Source organism: Dendrobates tinctorius, unplaced genomic scaffold (assembly GCF_039654945.1).
Source record: "Dendrobates tinctorius isolate UK_male_01 unplaced genomic scaffold, ASM3965494v1 ptg000475l, whole genome shotgun sequence".
In the NCBI taxonomy this organism is placed as follows: domain Eukaryota; kingdom Metazoa; phylum Chordata; class Amphibia; order Anura; family Dendrobatidae; genus Dendrobates; species Dendrobates tinctorius.
Genome location: NW_027362137.1, coordinates 1081973 through 1109470, shown reverse-complemented (window position 1 = coordinate 1109470; position 27498 = coordinate 1081973). Strand labels below are relative to the sequence as shown.

The 27498-nt window shown below is 54.4% G+C and overlaps 1 protein-coding gene across 3 annotated transcripts in view; it reads right to left on the bottom strand.

The window, feature by feature from the left end:
* Positions 1–27274, bottom strand: part of U2AF1 (U2 small nuclear RNA auxiliary factor 1) — a 32260-nt gene extending 4986 nt beyond the window's left edge. The window contains exon 1 of one of the 3 annotated variants that reach the window (XM_073564710.1): positions 27120–27274. In XM_073564710.1, coding sequence (XP_073420811.1) covers positions 27120–27163 — 44 coding nt within the window. In that variant the 5' untranslated portion in view covers positions 27164–27274. The remainder of the gene's footprint in view (positions 1–27119) is intronic. The other 2 variants (XM_073564709.1, XM_073564711.1) reach the window with 2 other exon arrangements.
* Between the last annotated feature and the right edge of the window lie 224 nt (positions 27275–27498).

The following is a 27498-nucleotide window of genomic DNA, read 5'->3' as shown; positions in this document are numbered from 1 at the left end:
ATCACCGGCAACCGTCACACCTGTAAGACAACCGGCTAAGTCAACGGCAAGACCACCAACACCACACCCAACAACCCAGGAAAAGAATGCCACCTGAAACACCAAGACCACCACAGATTCCCCTCAGCTGTAACAACGAGACCAGCACAGATTCCCCTCACCTGTAACACCGAGACCACCACAGATTCCCCTCACCTGTAACACCGAGACCACCACAGATTCCCCTCACCTGTAACACCGAGACCACCACAGATTCCCCTCACCTGTAACACCGAGACCACCACAGATTCCCCTCAGCTGTAACACCGAGACCACCACAGATTCCCCTCACCTGTAACACCGAGACCACCAGATTCCCCTCACCTGTAACACCGAGACCAGCACAGATTCCCCTCACCTGTAACACCGAAACCAGCACAGATTCCCCTCACCTGTAACACCGAGACCACCACAGATTCCCCTCAGCTGTAACACCGAGACCACCACAGATTCCCCTCACCAGTAACACCGAGACCACCAGATTCCCCTCAGCTGTAACACCGAGACCACCACAGATTCCCCTCAGCTGTAACACCGAGACCACCACAGATTCCCCTCACATTTAACACCGAGACCACCAGATTCCCCTCAGCTGTAACACCGAGACCACCACAGATTCCCCTCACCTGTAACACCGAGACCACCACAGATTCCCCTCAGCTGTAACACCGAGACCACCACAGATTCCCCTCACATTTAACACCGAGACCACCAGATTCCCCTCAGCTGTAACACCGAGACCACCACAGATTCCCCTCACCTGTAACACCGAGACCACCAGATTCCCCTCACCTGTAACACTGAGACCACCACAGATTCCCCTCAGCTGTAACAACGAGACCAGCACAGATTCCCCTCACCTGTAACACCGAGACCAGCACAGATTCCCCTCACCTGTAACACCGAGACCACCACAGATTCCCCTCAGCTGTAACACCGAGACCACCACAGATTCCCCTCACATTTAACACCGAGACCACCAGATTCCCCTCAGCTGTAACACTGAGACCACCACAGATTCCCCTCACCAGTAACACCAAGACCAGGACAGATTCCCCTCACCTGTAACACCGAGACCACCACAGATTCCCCTCACCTGTAACACCGAGACCAGCACAGATTCCCCTCACCTGTAACACCGAGACCACCACAGATTCCCCTCAGCTGTAACACCGAGACCACCACAGATTCCCCTCACATTTAACACCGAGACCACCAGATTCCCCTCACCTGTAACACCGAGACCAGCACAGATTCCCCTCACCTGTAACACCGAGACCAGCACAGATTCCCCTCACATTTAACACCGAGACCACCAGATTCCCCTCACCTGTAACACCGAGACCAGCACAGATTCCCCTCACCTGTAACACCGAGACCACCACAGATTCCCCTCACCTGTAACACTGAGACCAGCACAGATTCCCCTCACCTGTAACACCGAGACCCCCACAGATTCCCCTCACCTGTAACACCGAGACCAGCACAGATTCCCCTCACCTGTAACACTGAGACCACCACAGATTCCCCTCACCTGTAACACCAAGACCAGGACAGATTCCCCTCATCTGTAACACTGAGACCACCACAGATTCCCCTCAGCTGTAACACTGAGACCACCACAGATTCCCCTCAGCTGTAACACCGAGACCACCACAGATTCCCCTCAGCTGTAACACTGAGACCACCACAGATTCCCCTCAGCTGTAACACCAAGACCAGGACAGATTCCCCTCAGCTGTAACACTGAGACCACCACAGATTCCCCTCAGCTGTAACACTGAGACCACCACAGATTCCCCTCAGCTGTAACACCGAGACCACCACAGATTCCCCTCAGCTATAACACCGAGACCACCACAGATTCCGTTCACTTGTAACACCGAGCCCACCAGATTCCACTCAGCTGTAACACTGAGACCACCACACATTCTGCTCACCTGTAACACCGAGACCAGTACAGATTCCCCTCAGCTATAACACCGAGACCACCACAGATTTCCCTCAGCTGTAACACCGAGACGACCACAGATTCCGTTCACCTGTAACACCGAGACCACCACAGATTCCCCTCACTTGTAACACCGAGACCACCAGATTCCACTCAGCTGTAACACCGAGACCACCACAGATTCCGTTCACCTGTAACACCGAGACCAGCACAGATTCCCCTCGCTTGTAACACCGAGACCACCAGATTCCACTCAGCTGTAACACCGAGACCACCACAGATTCCGCTCAGCTGTAATACTGAGACCACCACAGATTACCCTCAGCTGTAACACCGAGACCAGCAGATTCCCCTCACATGTAACACCGAGACCACCACAGATTCCCCTCAGCTGTAACACCGAGACCACCAAAGATTCCCTTCAGCTGTAATACTGAGACCACCACAGATTCCCCTCACCGATGATACTGAGACCACCACAGATTCACCTCAGCTATAACTCCGAGACCACCACAGATTCCCCTCAGCTGTAACACCGAGACCACCACAGATTCCCCTCAGCTGTAACACCGAGACCAGGACAGATTCCCCTCAGCTGTAACACTGAGACCACCACAGATTCCCCTCACCGATGATACTGAGACCACCACAGATTCCTCTCAGCTATAACTCCGAGACCACCACAGATTCCCCTCAGCTATAACTCCGAGACCACCACAGATTCCCCTCAGCTGTAACACCGAGACCACCACAGATTCCGCTCACCTGTAACACCGAGACCAGGACAGATTCCCCTCAGCTGTAACACTGAGACCACCACAGATTCCCCTCAGCTGTAACACCGAGACCAGGACAGATTCCCCTCAGCTGTAACACTGAGACCACCACAGATTCCCCTCACCGATGATACTGAGACCACCACAGATTCCCCTCAGCTATAACTCCGAGACCACCACAGAATCCCCTCAGCTGTAACACCGAGACCACCACAGATTCCGCTCACCTGTAACACCGAGACCACCACAGATTCCCCTCAGCTATAACACCGAGACCACCAAAGATTCCCCTCACCAGTAACACCGAGACCACCACAGATTCCGCTCACCTGTAACACTGAGACCACCACAGATTCCCCTCAGCTGTAACACTGAGACCACCACAGATTCCCCTCACCAGTAACACCAAGACCAGGACAGATTCCCCTCAGCTGTAACACTGAGACCACCACAGATTCCCCTCAGCTGTAACACCGAGACCACCACAGATTCCCCTCAGCTGTAACACCGTGACCAGGACAGATTCCCCTCAGCTGTAACACTGAGACCACCACAGATTCCCCTCACCGATGATACTGAGACCACCACAGATTCCCCTCAGCTATAACTCCGAGACCACCACAGATTCCCCTCAGCTGTAACACCGAGACCACCACAGATTCCCCTCAGCTGTAACACCGAGACCAGGACAGATTCCCCTCAGCTGTAACACCGAGACCACCACAGATTCCCCTCAGCTATAACACCGAGACCACCAAAGATTCCCTTCAGCTGTAATACTGAGACCACCACAGATTCCCCTCACCGATGATACTGAGACCACCACAGATTCCCCTCAGCTATAACTCCGAGACCACCACAGATTCCAATCAGCTGTAACACTGAGACCACCACAGATTCCCCTCAGCTGTAACACCGAGACCACCACAGATTCCCCTCACCAGTAACACCGAGACCAGGACAGATTCCCCTCAGCTGTAACACTGAGACCACCACAGATTCCCCTCAGCTGTAACACTGAGACCACCACAGATTCCCCTCAGCTGTAACACTGAGACCACCACAGATTCCCCTCAGCTGTAACACTGAGACCACCACCGATTCCCCTCAGCTGTAACACTGAGACCACCACCGATTCCCCTCAGCTGTAACACCGAGACCAGGACAGATTCCCCTCAGCTGTAACACCGAGACCACCACAGATTCCCCTCAGCTGTAACACCGAGACCACCACAGATTCCCCTCAGCTGTAACACCGAGACCACCACAGATTCCCCTCAGCTGTAACACTGAGACCACCACAGATTCCCCTCACCTGTAACACCGAGACCACCACAGATTCCCCTCAGCTGTAACAACGAGACCACCACAGATTCCCGTCAGCTGTAACAACGAGACCACCACAGATTCCCGTCAGCTGTAACAACGAGACCACCACAGATTCCCCTCAGCTGTAATACTGAGACCACCACAGATTCCCCTCACCTGTAACACCGAGACCACCACAGATTCCCCTCAGCTGTAACAACGAGACCACCAAAGATTCCCCTCACCTGTAACACTGAGACCACCACAGATTCCCCTCAGCTGTAACACTGAGACCACCACAGATTCCCCTCACCTGTAACACCGAGACCACCACAGATTCCCGTCAGCTGTAACAACGAGACCACCACAGATTCCCCTCAGCTGTAATACTGAGACCACCACAGATTCCCCTCACCTGTAACACCGAGACCACCACAGATTCCCGTCAGCTGTAACAACGAGACCACCACAGATTCCCGTCAGCTGTAACAACGAGACCACCACAGATTCCCCTCAGCTGTAACACTGAGACCACCACAGATTCCCCTCACCTGCAATACCGAGACCACCAAAGATTCCCCTCACCTGCAATACCAAGACCACCAAAGAGTCCCCTCACCTGTAACACCAAGACCAGGACAGATTCCCCTCAGCTGTAACACTGAGACCACCACAGATTCCCCTCACCTGTAACACTGAGAACACCAGATTCCCCTCACCTGCAATACCGAGACCACCAAAGATTCCCCTCACCTGTAATACCAAGACCACCAAAGATTCCCCTCACCTGTAATACCAAGACCACCAAAGATTCCCCTCACCTGTAACACTGAGAACACCAGATTCCCCTCACCTGCAATACCGAGACCACCACAGATTCCCCTCACCTGTAATACTGAGACCACCAAAGATTCCCCTCACCTGTAATACCAAGACCACCAAAGATTCCCCTCACCTGTAACACCAAGACCAGGACAGATTCCCCTCAGCTGTAACACTGAGACCACCACAGATTCCCCTCACCTGTAACACTGAGACCACCACAGATTCCCCTCACCTGTAACACTGAGACCACCAAAGATTCCCCTCACCTGTAATACTGAGACCACCACAGATTCCCCTCACCTGTAACACCGAGACCACCACAGATTCCCCTCACCTGTAACACTGAGACCACCAAAGATTCCCCTCACCTGTAACACTGAGACCACCAAAGATTCCCCTCACCTGTAATACTGAGACCACCAAAGATTCCCCTCACCTGTAATACTGAGACCACCAAAGATTCCCCTCACCTCTAATACTGAGACCACCAAAGATTCCCCTCACCTCTAATACTGAGACCACCAAAGATTCCCCTCACCTGTAATACTGAGACCACCAAAGATTCCCCTCACCTGTAATACTGAGACCACCAGATTCCCCTCACCTGTAATACTGAGACCACCACAGATTCCCCTCACCTGTAACACTGAGACCACCACAGATTCCCCTCAGCTGTAATACTGAGACCACCACAGATTCCCCTCAGCTGTAACACTGAGAACACCAAAGAGTCCCCTCACCTCTAATACTGAGACCACCAAAGATTCCCCTCACCTGTAATACTGAGACCACCAAAGATTCCCCTCACCTGTAATACTGAGACCACCAGATTCCCCTCACCTGTAACACTGAGAACACCAAAGAGTCCCCTCACCTCTAATACTGAGACCACCAAAGATTCCCCTCACCTGTAATACTGAGACCACCAAAGATTCCCCTCACCTGTAATACTGAGACCACCAGATTCCCCTCACCTGTAACACTGAGACCACCACAGATTCCCCTCAGCTGTAACACTGAGACCACCACAGATTCCCCTCAGCTGTAACACCGAGACCAGGACAGATTCCCCTCAGCTGTAACACCGAGACCACCACAGATTCCCCTCAGCTGTAACACCGAGACCACCACAGATTCCCCTCAGCTGTAACACCGACACCACCACAGATTCCCCTCAGCTGTAACACTGAGACCACCACAGATTCCCCTCACCTGTAACACCGAGACCACCACAGATTCCCCTCAGCTGTAACAACGAGACCACCACAGATTCCCGTCAGCTGTAACAACGAGACCACCACAGATTCCCGTCAGCTGTAACAACGAGACCACCACAGATTCCCCTCAGCTGTAATACTGAGACCACCACAGATTCCCCTCACCTGTAACACCGAGACCACCACAGATTCCCCTCAGCTGTAACAACGAGACCACCACAGATTCCCGTCAGCTGTAACAACGAGACCACCACAGATTCCCGTCAGCTGTAACAACGAGACCACCACAGATTCCCCTCAGCTGTAATACTGAGACCACCACAGATTCCCCTCAGCTATAACACCGAGACCACCACAGATTCCCCTCAGCTGTAACAACGAGACCACCACAGATTCCCGTCAGCTGTAACAACGAGACCACCACAGATTCCCCTCAGCTGTAATACTGAGACCACCACAGATTCCCCTCACCTGAAATACCGAGACCACCACAGATTCCCCTCAGCTGTAACACTGAGACCACCACAGATTCCCCTCACCTGTAACACCGAGACCACCACAGATTCCCCTCAGCTGTAACAACGAGACCACCAGATTCCCGTCAGCTGTAACAACGAGACCACCACAGATTCCCGTCAGCTGTAACAACGAGACCACCACAGATTCCCCTCAGCTGTAACACTGAGACCACCACAGATTCCCCTCAGCTATAACACCGAGACCACCACAGATTCCCGTCAGCTGTAACAACGAGACCACCACAGATTCCCGTCAGCTGTAACAACGAGACCACCACAGATTCCCCTCAGCTATAACACCGAGACCACCACAGATTCCCCTCAGCTGTAACAACGAGACCACCACAGATTCCCGTCAGCTGTAACACCGAGACCACCACAGATTCCCCTCAGCTGTAATACTGAGACCACCACAGATTCCCTTCAGCTGTAATACTGAGACCACCACAGATTCCCCTCAGCTGTAACAACGAGACCACCACAGATTCCCGTCAGCTGTAACAACGAGACCACCACAGATTCCCCTCAGCTGTAATACTGAGACCACCACAGATTCCCCTCACCTGAAATACCGAGACCACCACAGATTCCCCTCACCTGTAACACCGAAACCACCACAGATTCCCCTCACCTGTAATACTGAGAACACCACAGATTCCCCTCACCTGCAATACTGAGACCACCAAAGATTCCCCTCACCTGTAATACTGAGACCACCACAGATTCCCGTCAGCTGTAACAACGAGACCACCACAGATTCCCGTCAGCTGTAACAACGAGACCACCACAGATTCCCCTCAGCTGTAATACTGAGACCACCACAGATTCCCCTCACCTGAAATACCGAGACCACCACAGATTCCCCTCACCTGTAACACCGAAACCACCACAGATTCCCCTCACCTGTAACACCGAGACCACCACAGATTCCCCTCACCTGCAATACTGAGACCACCAAAGATTCCCCTCACCTGTAATACTGAGACCACCAAAGATTCCCCTCACCTGTAATACTGAGAACACCAGATTCCCCTCACCTGTAATACTGAGACCACCAAAGAGTCCCCTCACCTGTAACACTGAGACCAGCAAAGATTCCCCTCACCTGTAACACCAAAACCAGGACAGATTCCCCTCAGCTGTAACACCGAGACCACCACAGATTCCCCTCACCTGTAACACCGAGACCACCACAGATTCCCCTCACCTGCAATACCAAGACCACCAAAGAGTCCCCTCACCTGTAACACCAAAACCAGGACAGATTCCCCTCAGCTGTAACACCGAGACCACCACAGATTCCCCTCACCTGTAACACTGAGAACACCAGATTCCCCTCACCTGCAATACCGAGACCACCAAAGATTCCCCTCACCTGCAATACCAAGACCACCAAAGAGTCCCCTCACCTGCAATACCGAGACCACCAAAGATTCCCCTCACCTGCAATACCAAGACCACCAAAGATTCCCCTCACCTGTAACACCAAGACCAGGACAGATTCCCCTCAGCTGTAACACTGAGACCACCACAGATTCCCCTCACCTGTAACACTGAGACCACCACAGATTCCCCTCACCTGTAACACCGAGACCAGGACAGATTCCCCTCACCTTAAATACCGAGACCACCAAAGATTCCCCTCACCTGTAACACCGAGACCACCACAGATTCCCCTCACCTGTAATACTGAGACCACCAAAGATTCCCCTCACCTGTAATACTGAGACCACCACAGATTCCCCTCACCTGTAACACCGAGACCACCACAGATTCCCCTCACCTGTAATACTGAGACCACCAAAGATTCCCCTCACCTTTAACACTGAGACCACCAAAGATTCCCCTCACCTGTAATACTGAGACCACCAAAGATTCCCCTCACCTGTAATACTGAGACCACCAAAGATTCCCCTCACCTGTAATACTGAGACCACCAAAGATTCCCCTCACCTCTAATACTGAGACCACCAAAGATTCCCCTCACCTGTAATACTGAGACCACCAAAGATTCCCCTCACCTGTAATACTGAGACCACCACAGATTCCCCTCACCTGTAACACTGAGAACACCAAAGATTCCCCTCACCTGTAATACTGAGACCACCACAGATTCCCCTCACCTGTAATACTGAGACCACCACAGATTCCCCTCACCTCTAATACTGAGACCACCAAAGATTCCCCTCACCTCTAATACTGAGACCACCAAAGATTCCCCTCACCTGTAATACTGAGACCACCAGATTCCCCTCACCTGTAATACTGAGACCACCACAGATTCCCCTCACCTGTAACACTGAGACCACCACAGATTCCCCTCACCTGTAACACTGAGACCACCACAGATTCCCCTCACCTGTAACACTGAGACCACCACAGATTCCCCTCACCTGTAACACTGAGACCACCACAGATTCCCCTCACCTGTAATACTGAGACCACCACAGATTCCCCTCACCTGTAATACTGAGACCACCACAGATTCCCCTCACCTGTAATACTGAGACCACCACAGATTCCCCTGCTTATCACAGGCGGAGGTGGGTTCAGGCCAGCAGTGATAATGTCCTGATGAAAAACCTTCATTGTAAGTAAACCGCAGTACACAGAATGATAAGTGACACAACCCAGCAATCTGTGTCACAGTCCTACAGTATGTGTCCTCCTCATCTATTATTGGAGAGGTGTAAAACACCGGTGACAAAATCAGACATTAAAGGGAATCTGTCAGCAGTTTCCGGGTTGTAATCGGAGGACACATAATGTAGGACTGTGACACAGATTGCTGGGTTGTGTCACTTATCAGTCTGTGTGCTGCTGTTTACTTATAATGTTCTGATGAAAATCCTTCATTGTCACTGCTGGCCTGAGCCCACCCCCGCCCGTGATAAGTAGCTCACCATCAATGGACATTGTACACAGAGAGCCAGGTGTGGTCAGCTGTGATGTGGGCGGGGTCAGCATTCAGACCCCCCCAGTAACATCTGTGGACTCAGGGTCTCTACATTACGCTGCTCGCAGAGGAGGAGGAAAGAGATACCCTATAATGTCTGATTCCTACAACATGGCCTCACAAGAACACCACAACCCTCAGCATCCTCCTCTCCCCGGAATCTGACTATAACCCCCGGCATCCTCCTCTCCCCGGTATCACTGACAATAACCCCCAGCATCTTCCTCTCCCCAGTATCACTGACTATAACCCCCGGCATCCTCCTCTCCCTGGTGTCACTGACTATAACCCCCGGCATCCTCCTCTCCCCGGTATCACTGACAATAACCCCCAGCATCTTCCTCTCCCCAGTATCACTGACTATAACCCCCAGCATCCTCCTCTCCCTGGTGTCACTGACTATAACCCCCGGCATCCTCCTCTCCCCGGAATCACTGACTATAACCCCCGGCATCCTCCTCTCCCCGGTATCACTGACAATAACCCCCAGCATCTTCCTCTCCCCGGTATCACTGACTATAACCCCCAGCATCCTCCTCTCCCTGGTGTCACTGACTATAACCCCCGGCATCCTCCTCTCCCCGGAATCACTGACTATAACCCCCGGCATCCTCCTCTCCCCGGTATCACTGACAATAACCCCCAGCATCCTCCTCTCCCCAGCATCCTCCTCTCCCCGGTATCACTGACTATAACCCCCAGCATCCTCCTCTCCCGGGTGTCACTGACTATAACCCCCAGCATCCTCCTCTCCCCAGTATCACTGACTATAACCCCCGGCATCCTCCTCTCCCCGGTATCACTGACAATAACCCCCAGCATCCTCCTCTCCCCGGTATCACTGACTATAACCCCCAGCATCCTCCTCTCCCGGGTGTCACTGACTATAACCCCCGGCATCCTCCTCTCCCCGGTATCACTGACAATAACCCCTAGCATCCTCCTCTCCCCGGTATCACTGACTATAACCCCCAGCATCCTCCTCTCCCGGGTGTCACTGACTATAACCCCCGGCATCCTCCTCTCCCCGGTATCACTGACAAAAACCCCCAGCATCCTCCTCTCCCCAGTATCACTGACAATAACCCCCAGCATCCTCCTCTCCCCAGCATCCTCCTCTCCCCGGAATCACTGACTATAACCCCCGGCATCCTCCTCTCCCCGGTATCACTGACTATAACCCCCAGCATCCTCCTCTCCCGGGTATCAGTGACTATAACCCCCAGCATCCTCCTCTCCCCGGATATCACTGACTATAACCCCCAGCATCCTCCTCTCCCCAGTATCACTGACTATAACCCCCAGCATCCTCCTCTCCCCGGCTGTCACTGACTATAACCTCCGGCATCCTCCTCTCCCCGGCTGTCACTGACTATAACCTCCGGCATCCTCCTCTCCCCGGTATCACTGACTATAACCCCCGGCATCCTCCTCTCCCCGGTATCACTGACTATAACCCCCAGCATCCTACTCTCCCCGGTATCACTGACTATAACCTCCGGCATCCTCCTCTCCCCGGTATCACTGACTATAACCCCCGGCATCCTCCTCTCCCCGGTATCACTGACTGTAACCCCCAGCATCCTCCTCTCCCGGGTATCACTGACTATAAACTCCGGCATCCTCCTCTCCCCGGTATCACTGACCATAACCCCCGGCATCCTCCTCGCCCCGGTATCACTGACTATAACCCCCAGCATCTTCCTCTCCCCGGTATCACTGACTATAACCCCCAGCATCCTCCTCTCCCCGGTATCACTGACTATAACCCCCAGCATCCTCCTCTCCCCGGTATCACTGACTATAACCCCCGGCATCCTCCTCTCCCTGGGTATCACTTACTATAACCCCCGGCATCCTCCTCGCCCCGGTATCACTGACTATAACCCCCAGCATCCTCCTCTCCCTGGGTATCACTTACTATAACCCCCGGCATCCTCCTCGCCCCGGTATCACTGACTATAACCCCCAGCATCCTCCTCTCCCCGGTATCAGTGACTATAACCCCCGGCATCCTCCTCTCCCCAGTATCACTGACTATAACCCCCGGCATCCTCCTCTCCCTGGTGTCACTGACTATAACCCCCGGCATCCTCCTCTCCCCAGTATCACTGACTATAACCCCCAGCATCCTCCTCTCCCTGGTGTCACTGACTATAACCCCCGGCATCCTCCTCTCCCCGGAATCACTGACTATAACCCCCAGCATCCTCCTCTCCCTGGTGTCACTGACTATAACCCCCGGCATCCTCCTCTCCCCAGTATCACTGACTATAACCCCCAGCATCCTCCTCTCCCTGGTGTCACTGACTATAACCCCCGGCATCCTCCTCTCCCCGGAATCACTGACTATAACCCCCAGCATCCTCCTCTCCCGGGTGTCAGTGACTATAACCCCCAGCATCTTCCTCTCCCCGGTATCACTGACTATAACCCCCAGCATCCTCCTCTCCCCGGTATCACTGACTATAACCCCCAGCATCCTCCTCTCCCCGGTATCACTGACTATAACCCCCAGCATCCTCCTCTCCCCGGTATCACTGACTATAACCCCCAGCATCCTCCTCTCCCCGGTATCACTGACTATAACCCCCGGCATCCTCCTCTCCCTGGGTATCACTTACTATAACCCCCGGCATCCTCCTCGCCCCGGTATCACTGACTATAACCCCCAGCATCCTCCTCTCCCTGGGTATCACTTACTATAACGCCCGGCATCCTCCTCTCCCCGGTATCAGTGACTATAACCCCCGGCATCCTCCTCTCCCTGGTGTCACTGACTATAACCCCCGGCATCCTCCTCTCCCCGGAATCACTGACTATAACCCCCGGCATCCTCCTCTCCCCAGTATCACTGACTATAACTCCCGGCATCCTCCTCTCCCTGGTGTCACTGACTATAACCCCCGGCATCCTCCTCTCCCCGGAATCACTGACTATAACCCCCGGCATCCTCCTCTCCCGGGTGTCACTGACTATAAACCCCGGCATTCTCCTCTCCCCGGAATCACTGACTATAACCCCCAGCATCCTCCTCTCCCCAGCATCCTCCTCTCCCCGGTATCACTGACTATAACCCCCAGCATCCTCCTCTCCCTGGTGTCACTGACTATAAACCCCGGCATCCTCCTCTCCCCGGAGTCACTGACTATAACCCCCGGCATCCTCCTCTCCCCGGTATCACTGACTATAACACCCAGCATCCTCCTCTCCCGGGTGTCAGTGACTATAACCCCCAGCATCCTCCTCTCCCCGGATATCACTGACTATAACCCCCAGCATCCTCCTCTCCCCAGTATCACTGACTATAACCTCCGGCATCCTCCTCTCCCCGGTATCACTGACTATAACCCCCAGCATCCTCCTCTCCCGGGTGTCAGTGACTATAACCCCCAGCATCCTCCTCTCCCCAGTATCACTGACTATAACCCCCAGCATCCTCCTCTCCCCAGTATCACTGACTATAACCCCCAGCATCCTCCTCTCCCTGGTATCACTGACTATAACCCCCGGCATCCTCCTCTCCCCGGTATCACTGACTATAACCCCCAGCATCCTCCTCTCCCCGGTATCACTGACTATAACCTCCGGCATCCTCCTCTCCCCGATATCACTGACTATAACCCCCAGCATCCTCCTCTCCCCGGTATCACTGACTATAACCTCCGGCATCCTCCTCTCCCCGGTATCACTGACTATAACCCCCGGCATCCTCCTCTCCCCGATATCACTGACTATAACCCCCGGCATCCTCCTCTCCCGGTATCACTGACTATAACCCCCGGCATCCTCCTCTCCCCGGTATCACTGACTATAACCCCCGGCATCCTCCTCTCCCCGGTATCACTGACTATAACCCCCAGCATCCTCCTCTCCCCGGTATCACTGACTATAACCCCCAGCATCCTCCTCTCCCCGATATCACTGACTATAACCCCCTGCATCCTCCTCTCCCCGGTATCACTGACTATAACCCCCAGCATCCTCCTCTCCCAGGTGTCACTGACTATAACCCCCAGCATCCTCCTCTCCCCGGTATCACTGACTATAACCTCCGGCATCCTCCTCTCCCCGGTATCACTGACTATAACCCCCGGCATCCTCCTCTCCCCGGTATCACTGACTATAACCCCCGGCATCCTCCTCTCCCCGGTATCACTGACTATAACCCCCAGCATCCTCCTCTCCCCTGTATCACTGACTATAACCCCCAGCATCCTCCTCTCCCCGGTATCACTGACTATAACCCCCGGCATCCTCCTCTCCCCAGTATCACTGACTATAACCCCCAGCATCCTCCTCTCCCAGGTGTCACTGACTATAACCCCCAGCATCCTCCTCTCCCAGGTGTCACTGACTATAACCCCCGGCATCCTCCTCTCCCCAGTATCACTGACTATAACCCCCAGCATCCTCATCTCCCCGGTATCACTGACTATAACCCCCAGCATCCTCCTCTCCCAGGTGTCACTGACTATAACCCCCACCATCCTCCTCTCCCCGGTATCACTGACTATAACCCCCACCATCCTCCTCTCCCCTGTATCACTGACTATAACCCCCAGCATCCTCCTCTCCCCGGTATCACTGACTATAACCCCCGGCATCCTCCTCTCCCCAGTATCACTGACTATAACCCCCAGCATCCTCCTCTCCCCGGTATCACTGACTATAACCCCCAGCATCCTCCTCTCCCCAGTATCACTGACTATAACCCCCGGCATCCTCCTCTCCCCGGTATCACTGACTATAACCCCCAGCATCCTCCTCTCCCGGGTGTCAGTGACTATAACCCCCGGCATCCTCCTCTCCCCGGTATCACTGACTATAACCCCCAGCATCCTCCTCTCCCCGGTATCACTGACTATAACCCCCAGCATCCTCCTCTCCCCGGATATCACTGACTATAACCCCCAGCATCCTCCTCTCCCCAGTATCACTGACTATAACCTCCGGCATCCTCCTCTCCCCTGTATCACTGACTATAACCCCCAGCATCCTCCTCTCCCCAGTATCACTGACTATAACCTCCGGCATCCTCCTCTCCCCGGTATCACTGACTATAACCCCCAGCATCCTCCTCGCCCCGGTATCACTGACTATAACCTCCGGCATCCTCCTCTCCCCTGTATCACTGACTATAACCCCCAGCATCCTCCTCTCCCCAGTATCACTGACTATAACCTCCGGCATCCTCCTCTCCCCGGTATCACTGACTATAACCTCCGGCATCCTCCTCTCCCCAGTATCATTGACTATAACCTCCGGCATCCTCCTCTCCCCGGTATCACTGACTATAACCCCCTGCATCCTCCTCTCCCCGGTATCACTGACTATAACCCCCAGCATCCTCCTCTCCCCGGTATCACTTACTATAACCCCCGGCATCCTCCTCTCCCCTGTATCACTGACTATAACCCCCAGCATCCTCCTCTCCCCGGTATCACTGACTATAACCCCTGGCATCCTCCTCTCCCCGGTATCACTGACTATAACCTCCGGCATCCTCCTCTCCCCGGTATCACTGACTATAACCCCCGGCATCCTCCTCTCCCCGGTATCACTGACTATAACCCCCGGCATCCTCCTCTCCCCGGTATCACTGACTATAACCCCCGGCATCCTCCTCTCCCAGGTGTCACTGACTATAACCCCCGGCATCCTCCTCTCCCCAGCATCCTCCTCTCCCCGGTATCACTGACTATAACCCCCAGCATCCTCCTCTCCCCAGTATCACTGACTATAACCTCCGGCATCCTCCTCTCCCCGGTATCAATGACTATAACCTCCGGCATCCCCCTCTCCCCGGTATCACTGACTATAACCTCCGGCATCCTCCTCTCCCCGGTATCACTGACTATAACCCCCGGCATCCTCCTCTCCCCGGTATCACTGACTATAACCCCCGGCATCCTCCTCCCCGGTATCACTGACAATAACCCCCAGCATCCTCCTCTCCCCGGTATCACTGACTATAACCCCCACCATCCTCCTCTCCCCGGTATCACTATAACCCCCAGCATCCTCCTCTCCCCGGTATCACTGACTATAACCCCCGGCATCCTCCTCCCCGGTATCACTGACTATAACCCCCGGCATCCTCCTCTCCCAGGTGTCACTGACTATAACCCCCGGCATCCTCCACTCCCCGATATCACTGACTATAACCCCCGGCATCCTCCTCTCCCCGGTATCACTGACTATAACCCCCAGCATCCTCATCTCCCCGGTATCACTGACTATAACCCCCAGCATCCTCCTCTCCCAGGTGTCAGTGACTATAACCCCCAGCATCCTCCTCTCCCCGGATATCACTGACTATAACCCCCGGCATCCTCCTCTCCCGGGTGTCAGTGACTATAACCCCCAGCATCCTCCTCTCCCCAGTATCACTGACTATAACCCCCAGCATCCTCCTCTCCCGGGTGTCAGTGACTATAACCCCCAGCATCCTCATCTCCCCGGTATCACTGACAATAACCCCCAGCATCCTCATCTCCCCGGTATCACTGACAATAACCCCCAGCATCCTCCTCTCCCCGGTATCACTGACTATAACCCCCGGCATCCTCCTCCCCGGTATCACTGACTATAACCCCCGGCATCCTCATCTCCCCGGTATCACTGACTATAACCCCCAGCATCCTCCTCTCCCAGGTGTCACTGACTATAACCACCAGCATCCTCCTCTCCCCGGTATCACTGACTATAACCACCAGCATTCTCCACTCCCCGGTATCACCGACTATAACCCCCAGGATCCTCCTCTCCCGGGTGTCACTGACTATAACCCCCAACATCCTCATCTCCCCGGTATCACTGACTATAACCCCCAGCATCCTCCTCTCCCGGGTGTCAGTGACTATAACTCCCAGCATCCTCCTCTCCCGGGTGTCAGTGACTATAACCCCGAGCATCCTCCTCCACTCCCCGGATATCACTGACTATAACCCCCGGCATCCTCCTCTCCCCGGGATCACTGACTATAACCCCCGGCATCCTCCTCCCCGGTATCACTGACAATAACCCCCAGTATCCTCCTCTCCCCAGTATCACGGACTATAATCCCCGGCATCCTCCTCGCCCCGGTATCACTGACTATAACCCCCAGCATCCTCCTCTCCCCAGTATCACTGACTATATCCCCCGGCATCCTCCTCTACCCAGCATCACAAACTATAATCCCCGGCATCACTGACTATAACCCCCGGCATCCTCCTCTCCCCGGTATCACTGACTATAACCTCCGGCATCCTCCTCTCCCCGGTATCACTGACTATAACCCCCGGCATCCTCCTCTCCCCGGTATCACTGACTATAATCCCCGGCATCCTCCTCTCCCCGGTATCACAAACTATAACCCCCGGCATCCTCCTATCCCCGGTATCACTGACTATAACCTCCGGCATCCTCCTCTAACCGGCATCACTGACTATAACCCCCGGCATCCTCTTCTCCCCGGTATCACTTACTATAACCCCCGGCATCACTGACTTTAACCCCCGGCATCCTCTTCTCCCCGGTATCACTGACAATAACCCCCAGCATCCTCCTCTCCCCGGTATCACTGACTATAACCCCCAGCATCCTCCTCTCCCAGGTGTCACTGACTATAACACACAGCATCCTCCTCTCCCCGGTATCACTGACTATAACCACCAGCATCCTCCACTCCCCGATATCACCGACTATAACCCCCAGGATCCTCCTCTCCCGGGTGTCACTGACTATAACCCCCAGGATCCTCCTCTTCCGGGTGTCACTGACTATAACCCCCAGGATCCTCCTCTTCCGGGTGTCACTGACTATAACCCCCGGCATCCTCATCTCCCCGGTATCACTGACTATAACCCCCAGCATCCTCCTCTCCCCGGGATCACTGACTATAAGCCCCGGCATCCTCCTCTCCCCGGGATCACTGACTATAAGCCCCGGCATCCTCCTCGCCCCGGTATCACTGACTATAACCCCCGGCATCCTCCTCTCCCTGGGTATCACTTACTATAACCCCCGGCATCCTCCTCTCCCTGGGTATCACTTAATATAACCCCCGGCATCCTCCTCTCCCTGGGTATCACTTACTATAACCCCCGGCATCCCTGACTATAACCCCCATTATCCTCCTCTCCCCGGTATCAGTGACTATAACCCCCGGCATCCTCCTCTCCCCAGTATCACTGACTATAACCACCGGCATCCTCCTCTCCCGGGTTTTACAGAACCCCCCAAGCACCCAGAATGTTGTACAGTTATATGTATGTATAATAGGTTCTATGTGAGATGCATGTCCCTAATGCATCAGCCCACAGGCTGCGCCCCTAGGCAGAGGGGACACGATATTCTCCTTTAGTCCGCCCTCCCCCCACCTTTGTAATTCCCACAGTAAACATCGGCAGGCTCCGGCCACCTGCGGCTTTTGTAATGCATGTCTGGCCTGCCGCTTTTCTATTGGCCTGCCCTCTGTATCTGTGTGATATATTCTGTGTCCTGTGAGTAAAGTGTTGTCAGACTCGAAATACATGGAGAAGCAGTGACCTTTTATATGCGCCCATGTAACCAAGGAATTCCAGCCAGCGTCATTCATTCAGACTCCAGCCAACGCAGAGCGGACCTCCGAAAACACGGGGTGGAACTGAAAGAGGTACCCCAGCTTGGGTAGACCCCGTTACACTGGTCGCAGACAGCGGGATTTGATACCCCTTCTACAGGAGGAATGGAGTGAATGGAAAATAACTACCAGAAGTTAAAGAGGACTACATTAAAAGATCTGGTGGAAGCCCGAGGGTTGATCGCCAGCAACAAAAGAAAAGCAGATTTGATAGCAACCATCATGGAACACGACAGTGCAGCGACCCCCCAATGTGAATGTGGAGGAGACCGAATTCAAGAGGGAGGTAAAGAACAGACTGGCGTTCCATGGCCTAAACCCTGCAGTAGAGATCATACGAGAGGTGATGGCTGATGTGCGTACTGATCTGAAGGAAAAGATGGCCGAACGGACCAGGATAGAGCTAGCCAAGATGGAGATGGCAGAGCGGACCAAAGTGGAGCTGGCCAAGATGGAGATGGCAGAGCGGAGAGAGGAGAGTCAGCGAGCAGGGGGAGCTCTGGCCTTCGACCAGGTACCTTCAACAGTAAGCCACAAAAAGATCCAGTATAATGCCTTCCGACAGTTGGGGGAGGCAGAGGAAGACATTGATGGCTTTCTGCAGGACTTTGAGCAGCAGTGTGCCCTTCATCAAGTGAAGCCGGAGGAACGGGTTCAGATTCTGGCCAGCAAGCTGACAGGCCGGGCAGCGGACGCCTATCGCACGGTACCTGATGAGGACTGTATGGACTATGAGCGAATCAAAGAAGTGATCTTGGCCCGGTATGCGCTGACACCAGAGGCCTACCGCCAAAAGTTCCGCGAACTTATAAAACGCGTAACCGATACCCACGCTGAACGGGCCTGTAAATTACGGCTGTCACTGCTACAGTGGGTACAAGGGAGCCAAGCAACCACTAAGGAGGACGTCCTCCAGCTCTTCCTGTTAGAACAATTCTTTAATGGACTAAACCCCGAGACACAGGAATGGCTTCGGGACAGGCGGCCAACGACTCTTGAGGAAGCCGCTCGTCTGGCCGATCAACATCATGATGCCAGGAGGTCGCAGTTGTCCGGATCAAAGGTGGTCACTAGGGGCCCGCCCATGGACCTGGAGGGCCCCAAACCACCGAAGATTGTAGGGGGACCAGCTAGAAACCCGGCCTACCACAGTCTCCCTGGGGCGCGATGCCACACCTGTCGTCAGCTGGGCCACCTGCAAAGACAATGTCCCAACCGGACTCAGCATACCCAGTGGCCAAAGGCGGGAACAGCTACCTTCAGTCAGGCTGCTGTACACCGCTACCAAGGCGAAGCTGACCCGGCATTGGGGGCTACGACTAACCAAGGGGTGGAAGAGATGGAGGAAGAGCTGCATGAAGTAGACCCCGTGCAGGCAGCCCGGGCAGATAATCGACAACAGCATCGACAGGTTGTGTGGGTTAATGGGAAACGTATGCAGGGACTAAGAGATTCCGGGGCAACTTTGACCCTTGTGAAGCCTCATCTCGTCCGGGACCAAGAGAAGACGGACCGGACAGTGGCAGTCCGTGTAGCAGGGGGAGCTATACAACGACTAACCACTGCCAGGATTGACCTGAACTGGGGAGTCGGGAATGGCCTTGTTGAGGTCGGCTTGATGGAGGATTTGCCTGCAGACGTCTTGCTGGGAAATGACTTGGGGCCCATGTTGTCTGCATTCTCAGTGGCCCCTCTGGCTGAGACCTATCCTGTGACCACCCGGAGACAAGCTCGAGCTGCGGAGGTGGAATCACACTCAGAGAAGGCCCAGGTAAGACATCCCAGCCCTGCACGTATTCCCATAGCCAGACACATTTCTTGGGCCACCACAGATGAATTTAAGAGGGAGTTACTTGAGGATCCTTCATTAGAGGGATATGTTGGGAAGGCACAGGAGGGGAGAGGAGTACTGGAAGGGGAACAGTTTGTATGGAAGCAGGGACTCCTCTACCGGATCACAGAGCAGCACCACACAGGGACGAGCCCCACTATAAAACAACAGCTGGTAGTTCCCAAGAAGTATAGGCAGGAGTTAATGCGAATCTCCCATGATATACTCTTGGCCGGGCACTTCGGCGTCAGTCGCACCAGGCATCGTCTGACACAAAACTTCTTTTGGCCGGGGGTAACCTATGATGTTCGTCAGTACTGCCAGACCTGTGACAGTTGTCAGCACATTGGCAAGAGGGGGGATCGATGCAAGTCCAAATTACGCCCCCTCCCCAATGTGGAGGAACCATTTAGCCGAGTAGCGATCAATCTGATAGGGCCATTAGCCAAACCCAGTCCGTCTGGGAAAAACTATATATTGACAGTGGTAGATTATGCCACACGGTATCCAGAGGCGGTTGCGAAACCTAACATACTGGCAGAGACGGTGGCGGCCGCCCTGCTCCAGGTGTTCTCACGGGTTGGATTTCCCCGGGAGATTATCTCGGACCAGGGTACCCAGTTTACAGCAGAGGTGACCAACCAACTGTGGAAGCTGTGCAGCGTTAAGTCCATTAGAAGCGCCCCGTACCACCCACAAACCAATGGGTTGTGTGAACGCTTTAACGGGACATTAAAACAGCTCATTGGGACTTTTACCAGGACCTACAGGGACTGGGAGAAATTCTTGCCACACCTCCTGTTTGCCTATTGGGAGGTGCCCCAAGAATCCACGGGGTTCTCCCCGTTCAAGCTGGTATACGGGAGACGGGTAGGGGGACCCCTAGACTTAGTGCTGGAACACTGGGAAGGGGAGGGACTCGTATTGTACCCTACGTGCTGGAATTTCGGGACCGCCTACAGGAGCTGACCCAGGTTGTACGTGAGAACCTGCAGGCGACACAGCGGCGCCAGCGCGTATGGTAAGATAGGAGGGCCAGAGAGCGCACTTTGGAAATAGCACAGAAGGTCCTGTGTTAGAGCCCACTAAGCAGAATAAGTTTCAAGCTGCATGGCAGGGGCCCTACCAGGTAGTGGGGAAAATAACCGACACAACCTATAATGTCGCCGATTGTGACGACCCCAGGGTTATCTGCATGTTCCACGTGAATATGCTGAAGCCCTACCGGGAGCGCCCTGAAGAGGTAGTGGCCATCTGTGCACCTGAAGCAGAGGATTTAGCCGGACTTCCCTTGCCGGATGGCTTAGGGGAAAGGACTCCGTCTAAAACATGAGACCAGGTACACTTGGGTGAAGACCTATGCCCCCCCGGAAGAGACAGCAGGCGGAGGCGTTGTGGAGGCTGCGACAGAGGATGTTTTCAGAGAGACCGGGGTACACTCGCCTGGCACAACACAAGGTTGAGACCCAGGATCAGACCCCCCTGCGACAAAACCCCTTTCGCGTCCCTGAGTCTGTACGAGAGGGGATGCGACAAGAGATGTTGCGTTTAGGGGTCATTGAAGAGTCTGATAGTCCCTGGGCATCCCCCGTAGTGTTTGTGCCCAAGAAGGATGGGACTGCACGGTTTTGTGTAGACTATTGTAAGCTCAATGAGAAAACAGTGACGGATGCATACCCCATGCCGCGTGTGGATGAGTTGTTAGACCGGCTGGCGGGGGCAAAGTATTTGACCACCATCGATCTATGCAAAGGCTACTGGCAGATTCCCCTTAGGCCTGACGCTATTCCCCAGTCGGCATTTGTCAACCCGTTCGGCTTATTCCAGTTACGAGTTATGCCATTCAGGATGAAGAATGCCCGGCGGCGACCTTCCAAAGGCTGGCTGACCGGCTTCTGGATTGTCTCTAGGACTATGCTTGTGCCTACCTGGACGACATTGCCATCTACAGTGCGACATGGGAAGAGCATCTAAATCACCTAGAGACAGTATTGGACAGGATCCACCAGGCCGGAATCACCCTGAACCCAAACAAGTGTCACGTGGGCAAAGCAGAGGTTCAGTATTTAGGGCATTGGGTGGGAAGTAGGAAACAGCGAACAGAACCAGCCAAGATTGAGGCCATAGCCAAATGGCCCACCCCATGCACTAAAACCCAGGTCATGGCGATTCTAGGGAAAGCGGGGTATTACAGGAAATTCGTTCCCAATTACAGCAGCGTAGCTAAGCCCCTCACTGATCTGACCCGTAAGAACCAACCCCGCCAGGTAACCTGGACCTCAGAGTGTGAGGAAGCCTTCCGCCAACTAAAGGACGCCCTCACCAATACCCCTGTATTGGCCGCAACCGATCCAACTAAACGTTTCCTTGTTCACACAGACGCTTCTATGTTTGGATTGGGGGCAGTACTGAGCCAAGTCGGGCCGGACGGCCAAGAACACTCGGTAGCTTACCTGAGTCGGAAACTACTGCCCCGTGAAGCTATGCGGCCATCGAGAAGGAGTGCCTGGCGGTAGTATGGGCACTCAAGACGTTGCAACCATATTTGTATGGACGTCACTTTTCCCTCCTAGCGGACCATAATCCCCTAGTCTGGCTTAATCGGGTCTCCGGAGACAACACCAGATTGCTGCGGTGGAGTTTAGCCCTACAACCTCTAGACTTCACCATCCACCACAGACCCGGCAAACAAAATGGTAACGCCGATGGACTAAGTCGACAAACGGAACTTGTACCAACCCGATAAACTTCGGTCATCCCCAAACCGATCCGTTGAGGATCAGACTGTGTATGCCAATCGCGTCGCTGAAAAGGGGGAGCCATGTTACAGAACCACTTAGCACCCAGAATATGTTGTGCAGTTATATGTATGTATAATAGGTTCCATGTGAGATGCATGTCCCTAATGCATCAGCCCACAGGCTGCGCCCCTGGGCAGAGGGGACACGATATTATCCTTTTGTCCACCCTCCCCCCACGTTTGTAATTCCCACAGTAAACATCGGCAGGCTCCTGCCACCTGCGGCTTTTGTAATGCATGTCTGGCATGCTGCTTTCCTATTGGCCTGCCCTCTGTATTCTGTGTCCTGTGAGTAAAGTGTTGTCAGACTGGAAGTACGTGGAGAAGCAGTGATCTTTTATATGCGCCCATGTAACCAAGGAATTCCAGTCAGCGTCATTCATTCAGACTCCAGCCAACGCAGAGCGGAACTCCGAAAACACGGGGTGGTACTGAAAGAGGTACCCCGTTACACCGGGTATCACTGACTATAACCCCCGGCATCCTCTTCTCCCGGTATCACTGACTATAACCCCCCACATCCTCCTCTCCCGGATATCACTGACTATAACCCCCGGCATCCTCCTCTCCCCGGTATCACTTACTATAACCCCCGGTATCCTCCTCTCCCCGGTATCACTGACTATAACCACCGGCATCCTCCTCTCCCCGGTATCACTGACTATAACCCCCAGCATCCTCCTCTCCCGGGTGTTACAGAACCCCCCAGCACCCAGAATATTGTTGTGCAGTTATACGTATGTATAATAGGTTTCATGTGAGATGCATGTCCCTAATGCATCAGTTCACAGGCTGAAAACTCTGGGCAGAGGGGACACGATATTCTCCTTTTGTCCGCCCTCCCCCCACCTTTGTAATTTCCACAGTAAACATCGGCAGGCTCCGGCCACCTGCGGCTTTTGTAATGCATGTCTGGCCTGCCGCTTTTCTATTGGCCTGCCCTCTGTATCTGTGTGATATATTCTGTGTCCTGTGAGAAAAGTGTTGTCAGACTGGAAATACGTGGAGAAGGAGTGATCTTTTATATGCGCCCATGTAATCAAGGAATTCCAGCCAGCGTCATTCATTCAGACTCAAGCCAACGCAGAGCGGACCTCCGAAAACACGGGGTGGTACTGAAAGAGGTACCCCAGCTTGGTAGACCCCGTTACAGCCGGTATCACTGACTATAACCCCCAGCATCCTCCTCTCCCCGGTATCACTGACTATAACCCCCGGCATCCCTGACTATAACCACAAGCATCCTCCTCTCCCCGGTATCACTGACTATAACCCCCAGCATCCTCCTCTCCCTGGTATCACTGACTATAACCCCCAGCATTACTGACTATAACCCCCCGACATCCCTGACTATAACCCCCAGCATCCTCCTCTTTCCTTTATTACTGACTATAACCCCAAGCATCCTCCTCTCCCAGGTGTCACTGACTATAACCCCCGGCATCCTCCTCTCCCCGGTATCACTGACTATAACCCCCGGCATCCCTGACTATAACCCCCGGCATCCTCGTCTCTCCGGTATCACCGACTATAACCCCCGGCATCCTCCTCTCCCCGATATCACTGACTATAACCCCCAACATCCTCCTCTCCCAGGTGTCACTGACTATAACCCCCAGCATCCTCCACTCCCCGGTATCACTGACTATAACCCCCAGCATCCTCCTCTCCCCTGTATCACTGACTATAACCCCCGGCATCCTCCTCTCCCCGGTATCACTGACTATAACCCCCAGCATCCTCCTCTCCCCGATATCACTGACTATAACCCCCAGCATCCTCCTCTCCCCGGTATCACTGACTATAACCCCCAGCATCCTCCACTCCCCGGTATCACTGACTATAACCCCCAGCATCCTCCTCTCCCCTGTATCACTGACTATAACCCCCAGCATCCTCCTCTCCCCTGTATCACTGACTATAACCCGCAGCATCCTCCACTCCCCGGTATCACTGACTATAACCCCCAGCATCCTCCTCTCCCCTGTATCACTGACTATAACCCCCGGCATCCTCCTCTCCCCTGTATCACTGACTATAACCCCCGGCATCCTCCACTCCCCGGTATCACTGACTATAACCCCCAGCATCCTCCTCTCCCCTGTATCACTGACTATAACCCCCAGCATCCTCCTCTCCCCGGTATCACTTACTATAACCCCCGGCATCCTCCTCTCCCCTGTATCACTGACTATAACCCCCAGCATCCTCCTCTCCCCGGTATCACTGACTATAACCCCCGGCATCCTCCTCTCCCCTGTATCACTGACTATAACCCCCGGCATCCTCCTCTCCCCGGTATCACTGACTATAACCCCCGGCATCCTCCACTCCCCGGTATCACTGACTATAACCCCCGGCATCCTCCACTCCCCGGTATCACTGACTATAACCCCCGGCATCCTCCACTCCCCGGTATCACTGACTATAACCCCCAGCATCCTCCTCTCCCCTGTATCACTGACTATAACCCCCAGCATCCTCCTCTCCCCGGTATCACTTACTATAACCCCCGGCATCCTCCTCTCCCCTGTATCACTGACTATAACCCCCAGCATCCTCCTCTCCCCGGTATCACTTACTATAACCCCCGGCATCCTCCTCTCCCCTGTATCACTGACTATAACCCCCAGCATCCTCCTCTCCCCGGTATCACTGAATATAACCCCCGGCATCCTCCACTCCCCGGTATCACTGACTATAACCCCCAGCATCCTCCTCTCCCCGGTATCACTGACTATAACCCCCAGCATCCTCCTCTCCCCGGTATCACTGACTATAACCCCCAGCATCCTCCTCTCCCCGGTATCACTGACTATAACCCCCGGCATCCTCCTCTCCCCTGTATCACTGACTATAACCCCCGGCATCCTCCACTCCCCGGTATCACTGACTATAACCCCCGGCATCCTCCTCTCCCCTGTATCACTGACTATAACCCCCGGCATCCTCCTCTCCCCTGTATCACTGACTATAACCCCCGGCATCCTCCTCTCCCCTGTATCACTGACTATAACCCCCGGCATCCTCCTCTCCCCTGTATCACTGACTATAACCCCCGGCATCCTCCTCTCCCCTGTATCACTGACTATAACCCCCGGCATCCTCCTCTCCCCAGCATCCTCCTCTCCCCGGTATCACTGACTATAACCCCCGGCATCCTCCTCTCCCCGGTATCACTGACTATAACCCCCGGCATCCTCCTCTCCCCGGTATCACTGACTATAACCCCCAGCATCCTCCTCTCCCCTGTATCACTGACTATAACCCCCGGCATCCTCCTCTCCCCGGTATCACTGACTATAACCCCCGGCATCCTCCTCTCCCCGGTATCACTGACTATAACCCCCGGCATCCTCCTCTCCCCGGTATCACTGACTATAACCCCCGGCATCCTCCTCTCCCCTGTATCACTGACTATAACCCCCGGCATCCTCCTCTCCCCTGTATCACTGACTATAACCCCCGGCATCCTCCTCTCCCCGGTATCACTGACTATAACCCCCGGCATCCTCCTCTCCCCGGTATCACTGACTATAACCCCCGGCATCCTCCTCTCCCCGGTATCACTGACTATAACCCCCAGCATCCTCCACTCCCCGGTATCACTGACTATAACCCCCGGCATCCTCCTCTCCCCGGTATCACTGACTATAACCCCCGGCATCCTCCTCTCCCCGGTATCACTGACTATAACCCCCGGCATCCTCCTCTCCCCTGTATCACTGACTATAACCCCCGGCATCCTCCTCTCCCCTGTATCACTGACTATAACCCCCGGCATCCTCCTCTCCCCGGTATCACTGACTATAACCCCCGGCATCCTCCTCTCCCCGGTATCACTGACTATAACCCCCGGCATCCTCCTCTCCCCAGTATCACTGACTATAACCCCCAGCATCCTCCACTCCCCGGTATCACTGACTATAACCCCCGGCATCCTCCTCTCCCCTGTATCACTGACTATAACCCCCGGCATCCTCCTCTCCCCTGTATCACTGACTATAACCCCCGGCATCCTCCTCTCCCCGGTATCACTGACTATAACCCCCAGCATCCTCCACTCCCCGGTATCACTGACTATAACCCCCGGCATCCTCCTCTCCCCTGTATCACTGACTATAACCCCCGGCATCCTCCTCTCCCCTGTATCACTGACTATAACCCCCGGCATCCTCCTCTCCCCGGTATCACTGACTATAACCCCCAGCATCCTCCTCTCCCCAGTATCACTGACTATAACCCCCGGCATCCTCCTCTCTTTCCCTTTCTGCTATTTATGTTTCTCACTTGTCCTTTTCGGTGCCGAAAATGGACGCTAGATATTCCGCCATGTTTCCTCCCGGTGCCCGCGCGGGTGACGTCACCACGTGGCGCCGGGAGTGTCATCACCCAGCGCCACTGGGGGCGGAGCGTCAGAGCCGAGGATGCCGGAGGCGGAGCTAAGGTGTGACGTCATCTGTGCTGGGCGCGACACTGCGACAGAGGTTGGGAGTTTACGTGTAAGAGGCCGAAGCGGTGACGGCAGCGTGTAACGTGCGGGGACGGGGTGTAGGGTGCGGGGACGGGGTGTAGGGTGCGGGGACGGGGTGTAAGGTGCGGGGACGGGGTGTAGGGTGCGGGGACGGGGTGTAGGGTGCGGGGACGGGGTGTAAGGTGCGGGGACGGG